The sequence below is a fragment of the Rhea pennata genome, chromosome 3 (genome assembly GCF_028389875.1).
Source record: "Rhea pennata isolate bPtePen1 chromosome 3, bPtePen1.pri, whole genome shotgun sequence".
NCBI lineage: Eukaryota > Metazoa > Chordata > Aves > Rheiformes > Rheidae > Rhea > Rhea pennata.
Window position 1 is genome coordinate 126,878,576 of NC_084665.1, and position 17,874 is coordinate 126,896,449.

Sequence of the window (17,874 nt, forward strand, 5' to 3'; positions counted from 1 at the left end):
AAATGTAGGATCAGACCTTTAAATTATTAATTTACAGAAACACATCTACATCTGTATAGAACAATTTGGACCCTGGACATCAAGCCTTCTGTAACATAAAATGCAGTGTTCAATAATTAAAGAGTATGGTTTCATTTATTTGTTGAGCTGTGATTCTTTGCAAACAGAGGAGTAATATAATGATGGAACTAAAGTGCTTTGATGCAGTTGACCATGAATTTTCAAAAACAAACAAGCAGCACATCTCAACCTCAAGAAGTCTTTTAACTAAAATTATTTCCAATCTTACACTTTCAGTGACTTCTTTAAGACCACAGTGAAGCTCACTCAAATGTGTGTAATGCTGCTATCTATTGGAGCAATAAGATATTACACCAACACTCTCAGCTAAAAGACTTTTACCTCCACAGAACGAAAAATGGAAAGAGAATTTGGCTGGTGTGAAATGGCTCATTCAGGAAAGTGGCCATTAAAATACTTACTGCATGGATTACACTACAATTTAATTGATGGAATAGAGACCTCAGAGGGATAATTTTAGAAATGGTTATTACTGTGAAGAGGAATATTTTGGTCAGAAAACACAGGTAGAAGGATGATTGAGGTCTGGCTACACCTTGTATTTCAGATCCAGACACTAGGTAAAGAATAGCCCTTGCTGAGAGTGTCTGGGTGCTAATGAAAGGGAAAGAGGATCCTGGTAGGTGACCTGGGAGTGCTAGAAGGCAGACCAGGTGGCAAATTATTTTTGAGAACTAGTAGAATGACAAAGTAGGTGGTGACAAGAGGTTTCATCCAGCCTGACTTCCACTAGGAAGGTACCAGAAAGGTACCAAGGAGGAGATTCAACTTTTGCTATCTGAAGAATCAGCTGGGTATCTAAACTCCCCCCTATATCAGCAGAGAGACAGGTACCACAAGTTCAGATTAGAGGCCTGCCACGCACATAGTTAAAGGAGTAGATGGACCCTATTCTAGGCTATCCAAGCAGGTCTGTGGTGTATATGATACTTTCTTTAGTACAGAAGGTAAAGCAAATAGGAAAAAGAGTCTTCTAAGGGTTGATTCTGAGCTCCAGGGACCTCTTTCTGTAAGAAAATTTTAAGTGAAAGTGACTTGAAAGCTACCAAGATACCTGGTAATTTCCAGGTACAAATGATGACACTTCTTCAAGGCAGGAGAAGGAGCCAAATAAAAATGACAGATTTCAAGTAGATCTCAGTAAGCTCAGAGAATTACCGGGCAAAATAAAGAGCTTCGTCTATGAATTAATGGCAGCTAGCCATTCCTTAACCTAACACTGATAAGATCACCAGTGCGTAACATCTCACTGCAAGCTGAAGGAAACAAGCAGAGTCAAGGCCAAGCCACATAGACTGCAGACACATGGTACGAGTGTAAGCGACAAAATTAGGGAAGTCAAGGCATGGAATAAGATGCAACCAGCAAAGAGACACCTTATATAACGCAGCAGTCATAACGGGCAGATCAAGGGCAAGGCGGATCCATTACACAGCAGAAAGGGCACAATGTGATCCATCCATCCAGTCTTCACTAAAAGAATTAACAGTAATCAAGCAGCTAACACAATCAGCAGCAAAAGCAAAGGAAGATCTCTGTCTCAGGCAGTAAAGGACGGGAAAGTATTTTACTTGTTTTTACATCAGTCAAGCCTGAAGAATGAGACCTGAAAATACTTAGAAAACTGACAAAACTATCAGGTGAAAGCATGTATTGTGAGAACGTGTAGAGGCTGGATGTGAGATTAGTAGACTAGGAAAGGGCCAAGCTGATACCCTTCTTTAAAGAGGAAGCAGGAAAAGAGGAACTGGGGCAGTCAGAGCAGTCAGTTTAGCAGGAGCTGAAGTAAATCAACAGAGTATTTGTAAAGTTATAGACTTGCCAAGAACAAATCATATTCAATATTCAGTATTTTCATCAGTGACCTGACTTACGGTACGGATACTGCATTCGCAGGTGACTCCAAGCTAGGAAAGAGACAGCAAAGACACTGCCAAGGATAGGTCTGGAATTCAGAACAACATGAACAAAATAGAAAGACAGTTTGAAGAAAATCAGCATTGATTCAGCAGGGGCAAAAGACAGCATCGATCTACTGCGTGAACACAGAACGCAAAACCCCCTAATCAAGCGGCACTCCCCCACAGGGCACATGGAGGTTAGAGAACACAACGCTGAAACGCGGAATTCCAGTGCTCTGCTGAACTCAGCAGCCACCTCCGCGCCGCGTTTTGGGCGCCGCATTTCAGGCGAGACGAGAAACAACTTCCCCTCCCCTCCCCTCCCCTCCCCTCACAGCGCGCTCCGCCTGCGGAGACGCTCCCCCGCCCCACACGGCCCCGCCTCGCGTTACCGCCTCCGCCTCCGCCACGTGCGAGCGCTTCAGCTGCCCGCGGCGGCGCCTGTCTGCTACGCTCCGTGAGACGCGCGGGAAAGGCCGACATTCGTCAAGCTACGTAGTTTTTAAAAAAAACTTTTCCAACCGGTCCATGGTCAACATCCTCTCTTTCCCCACAGCTGGCGACGGCGCCCGGCTGCGTCGTTGCCTTTTAAGCGGGCTCCGCCCCGGACACCTTTGTCTGCGCCCGAGCTCAACGAAGGCCCCCGCCGAGCGCGGCGGCGGCGGCGGCCGGAGGACGGGGGGAGAGGGAAGCCCCCAAGATGGCGATGCTGGCGGAGCGTGAGTCGCTTCTCGGGGCTCCCCGGGCGAGGAGGGTGATACCACCTGCGGCGGGGGGGTGGGGGAAAGGAGCCGTTATCCCAGTGGGGAGGTGCCGGTCTGGGCGCTACCACTGTAGCGGGAGCGGGGGACGACCCCCGCGGCCGCCCGTCGCCGGGCCAGGCCGGGCCCTGAGGCGGCGGCGGCGGCGGCCGGGGCGGGCGGCGCTCCCCGGGCGGGCGCCTCGAGGCCGGGGGTCAGGGCGAAACCCTGCCCTGAGGGAAGGGGAAGGTAGAACACGAAGGGTTTCAGGCGCGTAGTTTTCTGAGTGAGATAACGTGGGCTCCCTGGGAGCACAAATAAAAAGCTTTTGCCACCTTGATTTCCAAATTCAGGAGCATTTCTGTAAAGCAGCTTTCTCTAGTAAACGTAAAACTATGTATAAGCCTTTCAGCTACACGTATGTGGTATTTGCTGTTATTAATGGAAAGTGCTAATGACACAAGAAGTTTTTCTAATAATAGTTGCGCAGTAACAGTTGAATACTGCATTCGTGTAGGTTTCTGTGTGACAGGGTTAGCGTAGTTCTGCGGTTGCCGTTAATGCCGTTAGGTTTTATTGGTAAGATTAACTGTTGTCGGGACACCCCGAAAATGAGAGCGGACGATCTAATAGGCTTTTTTCCTTAAATGTAGCAAAGAGGGACATAAGTTTAATGGCTGAATAGAAAATGTGGTTCCTGTTGGGAAACATAGCTCTGAATTGTTGCAAATAAAATTGCTTTTACACATGTAACTTTCAGATTATTTCAGATGTAAACTTTGTTAGTACCATTTTTTAAGTTTTTATTATTATTATTATTTGCCACAAGTTTCAGTATTGTAATGCTACGTTAATGCTTCTAGATATAGTGAAAATCAAAAAAAAAAAAAAAAAAAAAAAAAAAAAAAAAAAACCTTTGGAAATTAATTGTCTTAAAAACAAATCTAACTACTGAGAGCCACGTTTCCAGAACTGTAGGTTTTGGTTCATCACTTGGAAATGCAGTAAGGCCACGTAATAGACTTGTATTTTTGTTTGCAATTCTGGATCAAGTTCACATGCTCGAACTAATCCCAAAAGAGTTGGGAAGGGGAGGGTTAATTGATTTTACTACAACTGTGAAAGCACCTGCATTTCAGAAACCTAAAATAACAACTAAACTGAGAAAGGGTAAACCCAATCACTGTGTGCTTATGTAGTTTGAATTTTAAAAATTTATCAATAGCAGAAATGGGCAAAAGGTTAGCTTTTATTTTTCATTTATTTTTAGCTCAGAGATTTAATAAACTGATAATTAACTGTCTGTCTTAGTGGTGCTCATTTTGAGGGGAAAATTTTATTGATTGGTTTAATAGCTTGGAATAAAAAAATTACAGTCCACAGACAGAATCTTTTTCTTTTCCTGGTCATTGAAGACTAATTCAATCTGTTTATTATTGTCCTTGTTATCGCTGTATGTAGGCGCACAGATCTGGTTTGGATGGGAACCCATAAGCAAAGATGCTATAGAAACATGGGCAAAATTAGAAGTTGGAGTAGTGGGTCAGAAGGATTTAGGAATGAAAACATAGGATTTAGTCATTTTGGGGACTGAATTTAGTGAGCCAGATTTCTTGAGTGCCTCCTAGTTTTCAGAAAATTTATAGTTTAGTTCCTTGTCTGGTGCATATACTTATCCAGGCAAAACAGTTTAGCAATAGATCTTTTCCAAATAGTGGGGCCTCTGAGTTAAGAAACAGAAGTATCTGTAGAAATGATTGTTTTCTCCACTGGGTGGTGCTGCTTGCCCAGAATTTCATTAAATCTCTAGCATCATTTTCTAAGAGCAACTCAGAACATTGGTGTTAATTTCAGAGTTGAACTTTTTAGCTGGAAGAGAGGTTTTTGAAAGACCTCTGTGGGCAAATATCTCTGACAAATTTTAGGCTAAATACCTTTTATCTTTTTTATCGTTTGTTTGGAGAAGGTAGATGATTTTAGGATTGCTGTATGTGACATGAGATTGTATAAGACTGTGTTAATGTGACAGAAATGTGAGAACTAATTGCTTTAAAATCCCTTAAAAAATGCTAGGAAGAGGAAGGTCTCTTAAAACTTCAAGCTTGAGAAATCTGTGTTAAGTCTCCTTGTGTTTTGTTACTGGAATTCTACTGGGAGTAAAGTGTTTTGGGGCTTGTCTACAGAGAGATATTCAGGAAAATTAATCAAAATTAATTTTTAAAGTGGATTAGTTGAACTACATCAAACAATTCAATTTGGAAATTAATTTAAATTCACACATTCACTTGACATGGATTACCTCTACTACATAGATAAATCCTTAGATACACATTGTACTTTATAACTGTGTGAATTGCATTGACTTTAATTTCTTGGAATTGTACCCTTACCACTTGGGGAACTATTTACAGAGAGTGAAATAGTAGATGAGCGTATTGAGTATGTTGGAAAGAATTAAAAAAAAATACAGAGCAATTTGATTTTAATGACTCAGTGAAGTAGCATTGTTGCTAATTGAGAGATTTTAAACAAAGGCACTAATTAAGGAATATGACTGAAAAGGAAAGCTGCTGCTCAGCTGGAGAACATAACCTTCTCTATTGAATTTGTTCTTTTTATTAACCTTAATGTTGTCTGTTTCATGCTCAGGTACTAAAGCAAATAAAGGCCAAGATTTTCCCAGTTTCAGTAGGCCTTAACCTTTTTGTGCCCAGCTTGATTGATAAAATTTTAACTCACTCCCCTTACAAACCCTCTGAAACTTGTGTCCCTAGTTTGTATCTTGAGTGAAGGAAGATGATAAAGCATATGAAGCTGATTGCCCCAAATTCCAAGCTGACTGTCTCAAACACTACAATAAGTGAGTGAAGCGAACCACCTAGCCAGAGGTTTTGTTCCCAGTGGAGCAGGCAAGAAGTCTAATTTGCTTGGGCCCATGTAAAAATCACAGTCCACAGTAGCACTTTACCAGCTTGTGTTACCAGCACAGGGTTTGTAGCAATGTTTGCTTTTCTGAAGGCTTCCTGATGGGTACAGGTCAACCACTTGCCTATAGAGAAGTGAACCAAATGAGAGCTGTATACATTTCTGTCATAGCACTGAGCCAGTTATACTGTAAAATCTTTTTTTATAGGATGTTTCGTGTTTTATGAATTCCTTATCAAACTTAAAAAGTAAAAACTTTTTTAAGGGACTGTCCTACAGAGTCTATTTAGAGCTTTGAAGTTTCAAAAGAATGTTTTTTAAAAAAAAAAAAAAACCCAAAACACACTTGTTGGTAGTATTAATTTTTATGTAGGGAAAAACTAAGACGAAGCTAAAAATAAATTCAACTTCACTATAGTATTCTCTCTCTCTGGCCCAGATTGTAAATACTTTATTTTAGGGAAAGTTGATTTCCTGATTATTGTGAAAATGTCTCAGTGGACACTTACGGTCTTGAATTAATCAGTTATATCGATTCTCTGTTTCCCATCTTATTTAAAGTTTGTGATCTTCCTATCTCCCCATTCTTTTCATCTTGTTTTATTTAAGTTTTCTTCCTGCATATGTTTAGGTGCACAGTTAATGTGACTGGCTAACTGTACTAACTTTTCTTCCTTGATTTCAGTGAAGCTATTCGTAGTGATATAGGCAAACATGTATATGGCTATAGGGCATTGTAGTTCATTCAGCAGTACATTTCGGACAGAAGAGCCCAGATCCTGAAGATCTCTGCACCTGCAGTAATTTCCATTAACTCTTGCAGGATTTCTGAATAAGCCATTTTTTGGTAAATCCAAAATCTGAAATTCGAAAGATTTCTGTTCTGTCATTCCATATCTATGGTTAGATTTTATTTGGGGTTTGGCTTTTTGTTATGAAAGCGAATCATAGATCCTCTGTATTCTGGATAAGATGAAGCATGCACAGTAAACACTTGTCAAAACTAGGAAAAACAGCTTTGCCATCTATTCTGCTTTTACCTATTGAAACCAAATATAAAATAAAGTTTAAATGACAATCCTTAAATCCTTCCCCAGGAATGATAAATTCCATAGCTATTTTGCTATGGCATTGTTCACATTAATAGTAATAATTTTCACTGGACTTTTTTGCAATATATAATTTGGTAAAAATAACCCCCAAAACATGTTTGGTCTGGCATAGGTTCTGTTTTTTGGAATGAAGGACTTCTCCTGAATTGATTAGAAATAAATAATAAGCACACTGTAAGCACAGTGTAAATGGAGCCTAACGTTTCCTTCCTGCTGTAGCCCGTAGAAGGCAGAAGTGGTCTGTGGATCCACGAAACAGTGCCTGGAGTAAAGATGAATCTAAATTTGGCCAGAAGATGTTGGAAAAGATGGGCTGGTCCAAAGGAAAGGTATGCCTTACAGGAGAATTGTCTGGCTGAAAGGTTGTCTCTAAGTTGTTTCTGAACAAAAAACACGGGGAAGAGAAGAGATCTGGGTGGAAGACTTATAGGTGACTCTTGGTCACAGCATGTAAACAGCCATATTCTTTTTATATGATTTATTCTTAAAGTCTGCTGAGAACACAGAGAAAACTTGAGCTCACAGAACAGATACTCACTAACTTGTGGCTTTCTTGCTTTCCATTCCTCACTCCCCCCAAACAAAGTAATGTCCCCCGGTAAAAGCAGGAGCAGGGACATAAAATCAGGTGAGTATTAGAGAAGACTAAGTTCCCCTCTTCCTTTCAGTTCTCTCCCTGGCTTTTTGTATTGTTTTAACCAACCCCAGGGTCTGCTTTAATCTTTTACCTGTTTTTTAAAGGTTACTTCCGATGTGTTCCCTGAACAGCTGAAATATAGCATGTGGGCTGTATTCCTTTCTTCCTCTAGCCTATACCTGTGAGGTGAGGGAGTGAGGTGTCTTAGCTTTGGCGCTAAGAATAACTCTCCAGGTCAATGAAGACATCTCAGCTCTCCCTTTAAAGCAGTTTAACTTCCAAAGATGTCTCAGCAAAGCTGGGAGTTGGGCTTGCATATCAGCATGTTTTCAGGTCTTGCATCACCAATGAAACACGAAGAAAATCCACAATATATCTAACTTCTCATTCAACTCCTTTCCCCGCCCCTTTTAAAAGGAACAAAATTAGGACTCTTTTCAACTCTATGGATACATTAAAACTCACAGTGATAAAAATAAGCCTGCTTTGGATTTCTCATTGTAGCCTGCTGTTGCCTCAAAACTGGCTTATATTTAGTACATATAAATCTTCTGCCTGCCTGTAATTTCAGAAACAACCAGTGGTATTTGATTCAAAGGCTACTGAAATCAAGGAACTGGCATCAGTTTCACTAGGCTTTAGAGCAAACTGTTAAACTATGTGACTAAGAACTGTCTTGCTATGTAAAGGTGCATGCGTGCTTGGTTTGTGTGTAAGACGAAAGTAAACCCAGTAGTAGAAAAAGTGCTGTCAAATGTTTTGTTTATATTTTAGGCAGCCAGCTCATTTCAGGATAGATAACGCCTTTGCTGTTACGAACACTGTGTCAGGGTGTGGAAGGAGGCCCTGTGTTGCTTTGTGTCTGTCATCTCCCCTCATCTTCCTCACAATAAGTTTCCTAGCTTGGGCTGCAGGATCTTTCTTTACAACAGCTACAGCTGTACCAGAAGGTTTTATATCCCCATTTCAGTATAAACTCAGATGAATGCTTTGTCTTCCCCTGCACTCCCAATCATGTAGATGAAAAATGAAAATACTGAGCCCAAAGTTTGTTCCTCAGATGTGAGTGCTTAGGGTTTTTAGAACAGACAAAACCAACATTTTTTTGCCCCCATCTCTTTACTCAGTTGTGGGTGTGAATGCTATAGAAGATATTTTTAAGGTTCTGTTAGCTTCATTCTGATCTTTTCTCTGCCCCTTACCCCCAACATAGCTTCATTATGCAGTGTGAGCTTTCCTGTGCCTGATAGCTGTTGTTATGCAGCTGTCTTTGCAATGGCAGCTGTGTTTTTGGTGAAAGACACGTTCATTTTGTGTAATATTTTGTTTTAAAATAGTAAACACTTTGGAGTTGTTTGGGAATGTCAGGTGGCTTCCTGAGTAATCACCCAACTACATAATGTTGTTGGTATTTTAGCGTTTATGGTATTTCGCTGAAGGCTTTAGTAATAAATTAAAAATACTTAATATCTAGTGTGTGCTAATGCCTGCAAATGATTTAAGTTGCAGGCAAGCAAATAAATAGTAACTTGTGGTTTATTGCTGTATTTCATTACAACTTGTCTTACAGTACAAAAGCTCTAGTTGCTTAGTCGCTGCAGAAGAATTATTACACTTTTGCCCTTAAATCCTCCTTAGGGTCTCGGGGCTCAGGAGCAAGGGAATACAGAACATATCAAGGTTCATGTGAAAAACAACATGTTGGGGTTAGGAGCAGCCATCAATTATGAGGTGAGCACTAGACCCAGGTAAGAAAATGTGGCTCCCATTTCAGCTAAAGCACAATCTATTTAATGAGACTTTAGTGAAATTGGCTGTCACCTTTGGTGACAGCATACACCTGCGTGAACATCTCCGCAGAAACTCTTGACCTTCAATTTAGTTATGCTCTGTTGGATGTTTTGGGAGAAAGCAGCTATTTGGAAGTGAGTACAGGAGGCTGTTCAGAGAATGGATGCTTCCTAGTAAACTACTGAAATGCTTGCTTCTTCTGTGTTTCTTCTGTAAATGCTGCCAAGCTTAGCTTTATGCCTTCTACCTTTCCTTCTGGAACAGTCACCTTTCTGAGTGAAGTTCAGATATATAGAGAAGGCAGAATTTGGTCCTAAAGGTGCTGGACTCTGAGTCAACATCTCATGTAACATTGTTGCCGGAAAATCATGTTAATATTTCCTGCCTACTGTTGCAAACATCTTGCCCAAACTAGAGCACGCAGAGCCAGCAGCAGCTCAGTATTGTTTGAAGACATGCAAACACAACCCTTATCAGTTCTGCACTTTAGAGTGACTGTAGCAAGCTGCTGTTAGCATTGCCACCTGTGGAGTTTTGGAGCTCCTCTTCCACCAAGAAGGTTGGAACCTGCAATTAAGTTACTTCTCAGAGTGCAAAGTCTAAATGTACTTTGGAAGCAAAACTTCTGCTAGGACTGAAAGTTCTTGTCCCTTGTTCACGTGGATGATATTTACAGGACAGCTGGATTGCTCATCAGGATGACTTCAACCAGCTTCTGGCTGAACTGAATGATTGCCATGGACAGGGTGAAACAGGTAGGTTCATGCTTTGCTCAGTCAGATGCTGGAAGCTTAGCAGGGTTTCCATTCTTTCTGTCTTAAAAGGCTAGCTGGGACCTAATCCTTTGGGCTGCTAATAGTATCCTTGTTGAGGTTGACAACTCCCCTTCTTCCCCCTCCTGCTGAAAATCAGTGGGAGCAGAAGGACATATCATCAATGATCATGCTAAAGTCTGTCTGATTGGATATGTAAATCTTAGTGTATTGTTTTTGCTCTGGGTCAGACTCCTGTTAAAGGCTTTCTGTTGAGAAAGCAAACATTACAATTTTTAATTTGTGCATTTTACCCAGGACCACAACATAGGGGACCTTTTGCTGGGATGTACTACAACAGCACTTGTTTCTTTGAAAAGCAGCCAGAACGAATATGAAAGCTCACAACAAAAACATTCACCATTGCGACGCATTTGCCTTCCTTTAGCTAAGAAACTGTCATGTCGGGCTCGCATGCTCTGGTGGCTTCATAAATGCCTGCTTTTCCTGCCCTCAAAGAACTGCGTTTTAGCTTTTGGCTCAAGAGTTATACATTTTTGTTTTGAGTGTGGTATAATGTGATTTTTCTAACCCTGATGTAGAGCTCACAAGTGGGCAAACAACAGCTTCCCCAAAAAGATCTATTTATAAAGTTGTCTAATTTTGAAAAGCTCTTGGTATATGTACAGTCTGACTTTTTTTTTTTTTTTTTTTTTTAATGAATTAATGCTTAACTGGTGGGTGTAAATTTACAGAAAGAATTACGTGCATCAAAGTTGGTTTATCGTCTCTCCTTTAGTTAGACTGGTACATCTCTCAAGTTCAGACTCTAGCTGTATATCTGAACAAGCCTCTGTGGAGTATCATTAAATCAAGGGGATCTGTTTGGACAAAGCAGAATGTGCACATGCTGCCAGTAGCAGAATTGTCACCCTACTGAATTCAACAAATTGAGAGCAGAAGCTCTTCTAGGAGGAGGGTGGAAAGAGGAGGAGGAGGGTCAATTACAAGAAGGATCAAATTAGTTTTTTAGGAATAAAGTTCATTCCTTGACTTGTAATTGATGACAGTCCAGAAAAGTAGGATTAAAATTCTGGACCTAAGGCTTGAAGATTTTTTTTTTTTTTTCTTAATTGCTTTGTTAATCATCCTTGTGCTGTGGAGCCCTAGTTGTGATCTGAGGCCACACAGTGGTGCTAGGTGCTGTAGTTAAAATCCTGAAGGGGTAAAATAGTATATTGTGGGGAAATTCCAAAAGTTCCTGTATGTCTTTATGTATAAATCCTACCCAGGTTCCAACTTGAGCTATAGGAAGATTGGTTAGGTGTAACTGGTGGGAAAACTGCTAACTGATGAGCGGAGAGTTGAAATGACTTGCCCAGGGACACAATGAGTCAGCACAGAGGCAGGTTCATTGAGCAAGGCTGAGTTGTTCCTAAACATATGCTGTGTTGCCTGGGTCATCTGTACTGATGCAAAGTGGCCCGCTAAAGCCATATTTCTCTCTGCTGTACGGAGTTATTTTTCTGTGGTCTTTCTAGCAACTATGACAAGGGATTTCCATCACTGAGGATCAATTTGGGTGCAAGTTGAAAGGTCCCAGTAAGAATCAAGTCTGGCGATTTGCAGATTGCAAGCACTGCTCCGAAACTTGTTTTTTGGCAACTGTTTAAGCTGGCAGAACTCATCCAGATAACTCTGCCTGCAGCTGTGCTCCAAGATCAAATGTTATATGCTTGGCCATTGTCCAGTTTCAAATTGCATTAAAAGTCAGCTGAAAAACTTCATTGTTCTTAAATAACTGGTGTAGTTGCCAGAGTTGGATTGTAATTAGACATCAGGAAGGAAGGGCCCTGTGGGTGTTTGTATGCCAACATTCAAATACCCTTGATCTACATAGCATTAGATTTCTTCACTTTTTCTAGCCAATCACTTAATGAGGAGGTTTGATTCCTGCCTCTTCTGCTGGGATCCTGAGTGATGGTGGTTGTATCTCCTTCCCATTTGTAAAATGGGATGAACATGCTGGCCATGTCTGTAGTGTGCTTTGGAATAGTCATCTGTATCAAACTTGCGATAAAAATGCCAAGGAACTTTATTGCAGTGACTGAATCGCTTTAAAGGGTGTGCTAATATTCCTGCAGCGCTTGCTCAGCTCGTTAGAGATATTAGCAGTCACTAGAACAGACAGTGATGTACCTCTTCTTTGCAAACATGAGTACACTTCAATGCTCAGTAGTGAAATTCCTCTTTACAGCACAAGGCGGTGCTGGTGCTCCTTTTGCTGTAAGAAAGAAGTGCAGGAAGAAGCCTTGCAGAAACCTATTGCTGTGTAATATTCCCTTCAGTACAAGTGAATCAGAGAGGAGACTCCGAAGTTCCTCATCTCTGGTCAGGATATTCTACCTTGTGATGCTCACTTTCCCCGTAGACCCCTCTTTTTTAAAGGATTTTTTAAGCTGAGTGCAGATTCTGTCTACAACTGGATTTGCTAGTACTTCCTCCTCTCATTAGGGTTTCGTGTATAAATGCAAGAACAGAACTGAGGCTGCTTTCTGGCAGTAAACTCTCCCAGTGCAGGCTGCAGATTTCATTTTTAGGTCAATGGCTATCATCAAGTGGCACTGCCTCTCAAACCTTGGAAATCTGTAATTCCAGTGTCAAAAAGCTTGGTCTGCAGAGCATTCAGGAGTGGAATCATGTGAAAAAGGTGGCTCAACCTGGCCCCTAAGGAATGGGTTGATTTCCCTATCAGCTACCACTGAGAGAAAAAGACATCAGACTTGCATAGCTTTTTCTGCAGTCATTGAGCACAGAATCCCCTAGTGCCTATTCCTTTTCAGGACAGCACCAATGAAGCAGTTCTTGTAGGACAGCAGGCTACCTCCTTCTAAGACTTTCTTGTAGATTAGCAGGCTCTGTGTATGCAGGGAGTTCATTTGTACTTGGAAATTAACCTGCCAAGGCACAAAAATTTGCCTTCTCTGCTGTTAAATAGTTAGAATAGTCCTTCACGTGTTTTTGGCCTGCAACAGTAAGTGCAAGCAACTCCTGAGCAAAATTTGGGAGTTAGCCGAGAGAGGTTCATAGACCATTCCCAGTGGGCAAAATAAATGCAGCCTTCTGTTCTGGAAGCTAGGAGACAAATAATATAGATATGGCAGTTTGTTCCAGTTGGCCTGAGGGATCTTAAAGCGCTGCTGCTGTTTAATTTCCTTACGTAGATGTATCATACTACGTCTGGATAGAGGCGCTTCGAGTACTGCTGGAAGTGGAAGGCCGGTCTGCTGTGATTTTGGTTTTGTTTGTTTGATTTCTCTATCCACTTACGTTTACTGTTTTATTTTCTATTGTGTGGAAGAATACAATTTATTTTGTATTCTTAGAGCTTTCTCAGACTCTGGCAGTGGAGATGGTTTTGTGATAAACAGCACAATAGATCCTGGCCTGATCAGTCTCTGCTCACCATAGAAGTTATATTAAATCAGACTTTGCCTTTGATTTGAAGTACCTCTATCTCCTTTTTCAAACTACATTAGGTTGGAAATGGGAAGGGAAGAAAATGTGGCAAAAAAGTCATGCAGTAACATATCTCAGGCAAGACTTGCCATGCTTTCTTCAGTAATATGTTGTGCTATGTTGTTGAGACTTAATTCCGAGGTGGAAAGTTAAATATACTGATATTTGAATTCTGTGGTTAGTGTTTCTCTAATGGAGCTGGAACTTTTTTTTTTTTTTCTTAAGAGTCCTCAGCAAGTGATCAGAAGAGATTTAGTCTTGAAGAAAAATCCAAATCTTCCAAGAAACGTGTCCATTATATGAAGTTTGCGAAAGGTAAGAGGAATTTTGTTGTTTCATAGCCTCTAGCCAAGATTAGAAAAACACGTATGTCAAGATGATCTGTTACCTTCTGAGGTCTACATTTGGCAACTAAAATCTTAGTTTAGAAATATTCCCTGAAGCAACCTGCTTAAAGCTATAATACGCTATTCCTTTCCTATTTTGGGCTACTTTGGATACCTTTGGCTAATGTTATTGAGTAAATCAATTTTTGCCTGTAGGAGCCATAAGCTAACCAGAGGAATGATAAATATTCTGGGTGATGTGCGTGTGGGCAAGCAGTGAGGAAGGGGGTGCAAAGGGGGATATGAAAAAACATTTACTTGGGCATCTCTACAGCACTATCCTCTGCAGTCTGCAGTAGCCCCTGCTAAGAGATCATGTGCATAAGACCACTGATCAGATTAAACCCGAATGCAGGAATAGGAAAGCCCTCCTACGTCTAACAGATAATTTATTGGGTGAATTAGGACAGGAATCAGTAGCCAAAAAAGCTATATCAAGAACTCCTGGAGTTTGTCTTTCTTAGAGAACGATGGCTGAATGCTTAGCTGTCCCTGATTTCTGCTTTTGACCATTGTTCAAACACTTACTGTATTTCTCTGCCGGTTGTGTTCCATTATCACACAACCATGTACACATGGTGTGTATATGTTTTTCTGTATATGGATAGGATCAGAGCCATGCTATTTTCCACTAATGGCTAATTTATTAAGCTTAAAGTTCTATTTAATGTTTTTCGATAGCAAATACCTCTGCTAAAACAGAGGTAATTTACTTCTGAATGGAGGCCAAATTCTGGTATTGAAGCTTGGATTTTTTGATGAAATAATTGAACCTAGAGAGCTAAAGATGTTAACATGACCCTACCACTTTACAACATTAAACAATTGAATTGGTTCAGGGTTTTGAGTACAGAGACCATGGCCTGTTTGAGGTAGTAGCAGGGAGGATTTATTTTGATTTGGACTTAACCTTTTACTAAAAATAGACAAAAGAGAAATGTGGTTTCAGCATGTAAAATATGGAGCAAAGCTTTCATCTTAACAATGTCCCTTATTTATTTGGTTGCAGTGTTTCTATAAGATAGGTCCCTGTTTTACGGTAGCCTCTGTGGTGTAAAACAGGAAAATTGTCCTTTTTCAGGGAAAAAGGAAAAGTTTTTTGAGAGAGGCTAGTGTTGTTGTTGTGGCTTATGTTGTTAAAGTCCGATCCTGCTTCCTTGCAGACTAAACAAGACAAGCGCAACACAAAAGCGGGAGAAGGGAGCAGCAGTGATTAAAAAATACAGTTTCCGTTTCTGGTGCTGTTTTTGCATCCTTGCTGCTGGAGGAGCATAGGCACCACACATAGTATTAGCAACCACACTGGGATCTAGTGAATCTGCGCCAATACAAGATTAAGATGCTGACTTCAGCTGCTTTTCTAGTAGCAGTTTCACTCTGATGCTGCAAAAGACTTGGACAGTCAGCTAAGTTGGGTTTCTGTTTAAGAAAGCAAAAAAGAGGGAGATTGCATTCCGTAAATAAATAAAGGCATGTGAAGAAAGTATGAGATGAAAGGAAGAGTAGCAAGAATGCAAGTCTCATGTTCCAAGCCATGGCCAAGATAAAGCTGTAAACAGCAGAGATACCAGTATCATCTGGCTCACTTGGGTAAAGACATCTCATAAAGGTTACTGCAGTGAGACATTAGAAATTCAGATGATGCTTTCTCCTTTAAGTCCATTTATCTGCTCACCATCTGCTGGCAGTTAAGGATTCTGAGAAGAAAAAACAGGTGGAAAAGCCAGATTTTGATTCTTTTGTCCATTGCTACTGCTTAGTCTGGTTGAGGTCAGTGATTTTGGAATCAGGCAATCAAGTGGAGTAGGATAAAATCCTGGCAGACTCTTTGAGTAATATCAGTTGACCTGTCTGGACTATGCTTTTCCTTTTAAATTTTACTCTGTGTTGGGTTTTTTGTTTGTTTGGATTTTTTTGGGTGGGTGAGGCTTTTTGTTTTTTTTTTGGTTTAGTTTGGTTTTTTTTTTTTTTTTTTAGAATTTTATTAGATAAGCTGTGGAGAACTGAATATAGAGGCTTTTGCTCTCTGAGCCCAAGTAAACTTTTATTGACATCTCAGAATATTGTAGCACACTCTTTTACTTCACTCTTTTTCTTTCCACTCCTAGTTCCATGTCTGGTATTTGACCAGCTACGTAACATTGAGATTGAATAATGCTCCTACTGGAAATCAGAGAAATTCTATTTCACCTTTAAATTATTTTGGTCAGGATAACCCAGTATGTTGCAGAGATGGGAGTTTTGCTTTTCAGAAGCAGTTTCATGAATCAAAGGAATGTCCCCACTGAGCAAAGATAGATTTTTTTTTTTTCACTATCTGGAGGAGACTAACCTTGTCAGAGATAGGGAAATCTCAGGAGAGCCCCAAGACATGCATTTTCTTCCTGAACTCTTCCTGTGTATAGGGGCATACAGCTTTTCTTTCCCTCTAGAGTAGTGCAGACTGCTTCCCTGGTTTTCTCTGCCAATTATAGTGGGGGAAAACAAGGACTTAATACAAGTTTCCCTGTGGAGTGACACCAGCAGGCTGTAGCTGTGCCCTCACCAGCCTTTTCCTACTGCATGGTGGAGCCATACATTTCCTACTGCATATGGACAGCCGTCTTTAAGTGTCTTTAACATTCTCCTCCTTTTTTGTCTCCAAAAACAATTTCTCTAATTCCATGGGTCATAGTTTATGTTACCAAATTTACATATCATCACTAAATGTGAAGTTTGTCCTTTTTTTCCTCCCTTACGTCCACCAGGTAAGGATCTCTCTTCCCGCAGTGAAGATGATCTATCCTGCGTTTTTGGGAAGCGACAGAAGAATACGAAGGCACAGGTAAACAACAGGCTTCATCTTTCGCCTGAATGTTTGCATGTTTTACCTTTTAACAAAAACATATTCAAATGTCTTTCTGCTAACAAGATGATTCATCAAAAACAAGGGATCTTCTGCCTGTGAACGCAGTGTTTCTGTGTGAAGGTTCCAGATGTAGGGCTGTGCTCTGAACGCGTAGAAAATAAGAGTGTATTTAATAAACTCTTTTATGAACTACTGTGATAGAACTTTTTTGGAATCAGTTAGGAATCTCCATTATTTTAATTTTACACTGTTTGGGAATATACAGTGCACACTAAATAAATTTTACTTGATCTGAAAGTTTCATAAATATTACAAATACAGAATTTGGTATTTAGCAGCAACTAGCCAATCACAGCACACAGCCCTTATTTTCACAAAGTTTGGGAAAGGCTGAGCGACTTCAGAGGTTTGCTCATCAGTTCAAAGATGGGCTGAACAATAAAAAATACTAAATGAAAAGATTCTTTCCTCAAGTTTATATATAATCCGATCAAGGTTTGCCATAGCATGTTTTCAGCGTTTTGTGCTTTTAGAGAATAGGCCTGGTATATTAGTATACAAAATGTCAGATTTACATTGGGACATGACTATTTTGTCCAAAACATTATTTGGAAAAAGAAAACATGTACAGACTGCTGATTAAAGGGTTTCTGAACTCTCTGACAGTTAGAGGAAAAGACACAGATTAAAAACTTGAAATTTCTGGAGTGTATATTGTGTTCTCAACGCAATTCTCATTGCACAGTACTCTTGAAAATTGTTCTCTAATTTGACAGAATCACAGAAGGGTTGGAGAGGACCTCTGGAGATTATCTTGTCCAACCCACTTGCTCAAAGCAGGGTCAGCTAGAGCAGGTTGCTCAAAACTTGGTCCAGTTGGGCTTTACATATCTCCAAGGATGGAGATATTTATCCAGAGAGGCTGCGGAGATATAATTATGCACATTGATAGGATCCTCCTCCCCACCACCACCCAGAGCTTTCTCTTCTCCAGACTAAACAGTCCAGCTCTCTCGGCCTTTCCTCGTATGTCACATGCTCTAGTGCCTTAATCATCTGCATGGTCCCACTGGACCGTCTCCAGCTGTCCATGTCTTTCTTTTATTGGAGTGCCCAGAACTTGTCACAGCATTCCAGGTGTGGTCTCAGCAGGACTGAGAAGAGGGGAAGGATCACCTCCCC

General features: G+C 40.6%; 1 protein-coding gene across 2 annotated transcripts in view; it reads left to right on the top strand.

Annotated features, from left to right (window-relative positions):
- The first annotated feature begins 2,618 nt into the window (after nucleotides 1-2,618).
- Nucleotides 2,619-17,874, top strand: part of PINX1 (PIN2 (TERF1) interacting telomerase inhibitor 1) — a 65,924-nt gene continuing 50,668 nt past the window's right edge. Inside the window, exons 1-6 of one of the 2 annotated variants that reach the window (XM_062573285.1) lie at nucleotides 2,619-2,701; nucleotides 6,979-7,088; nucleotides 9,035-9,127; nucleotides 9,864-9,942; nucleotides 13,684-13,773; nucleotides 16,592-16,668. In XM_062573285.1, the coding sequence (XP_062429269.1) occupies nucleotides 2,683-2,701; nucleotides 6,979-7,088; nucleotides 9,035-9,127; nucleotides 9,864-9,942; nucleotides 13,684-13,773; nucleotides 16,592-16,668 (468 nt within the window). In that variant the 5' untranslated portion in view covers nucleotides 2,619-2,682. The remainder of the gene's footprint in view (nucleotides 2,702-6,978; nucleotides 7,089-9,034; nucleotides 9,128-9,863; nucleotides 9,943-13,683; nucleotides 13,774-16,591; nucleotides 16,669-17,874) is intronic. The other variant, XM_062573286.1, reaches the window with a different exon arrangement.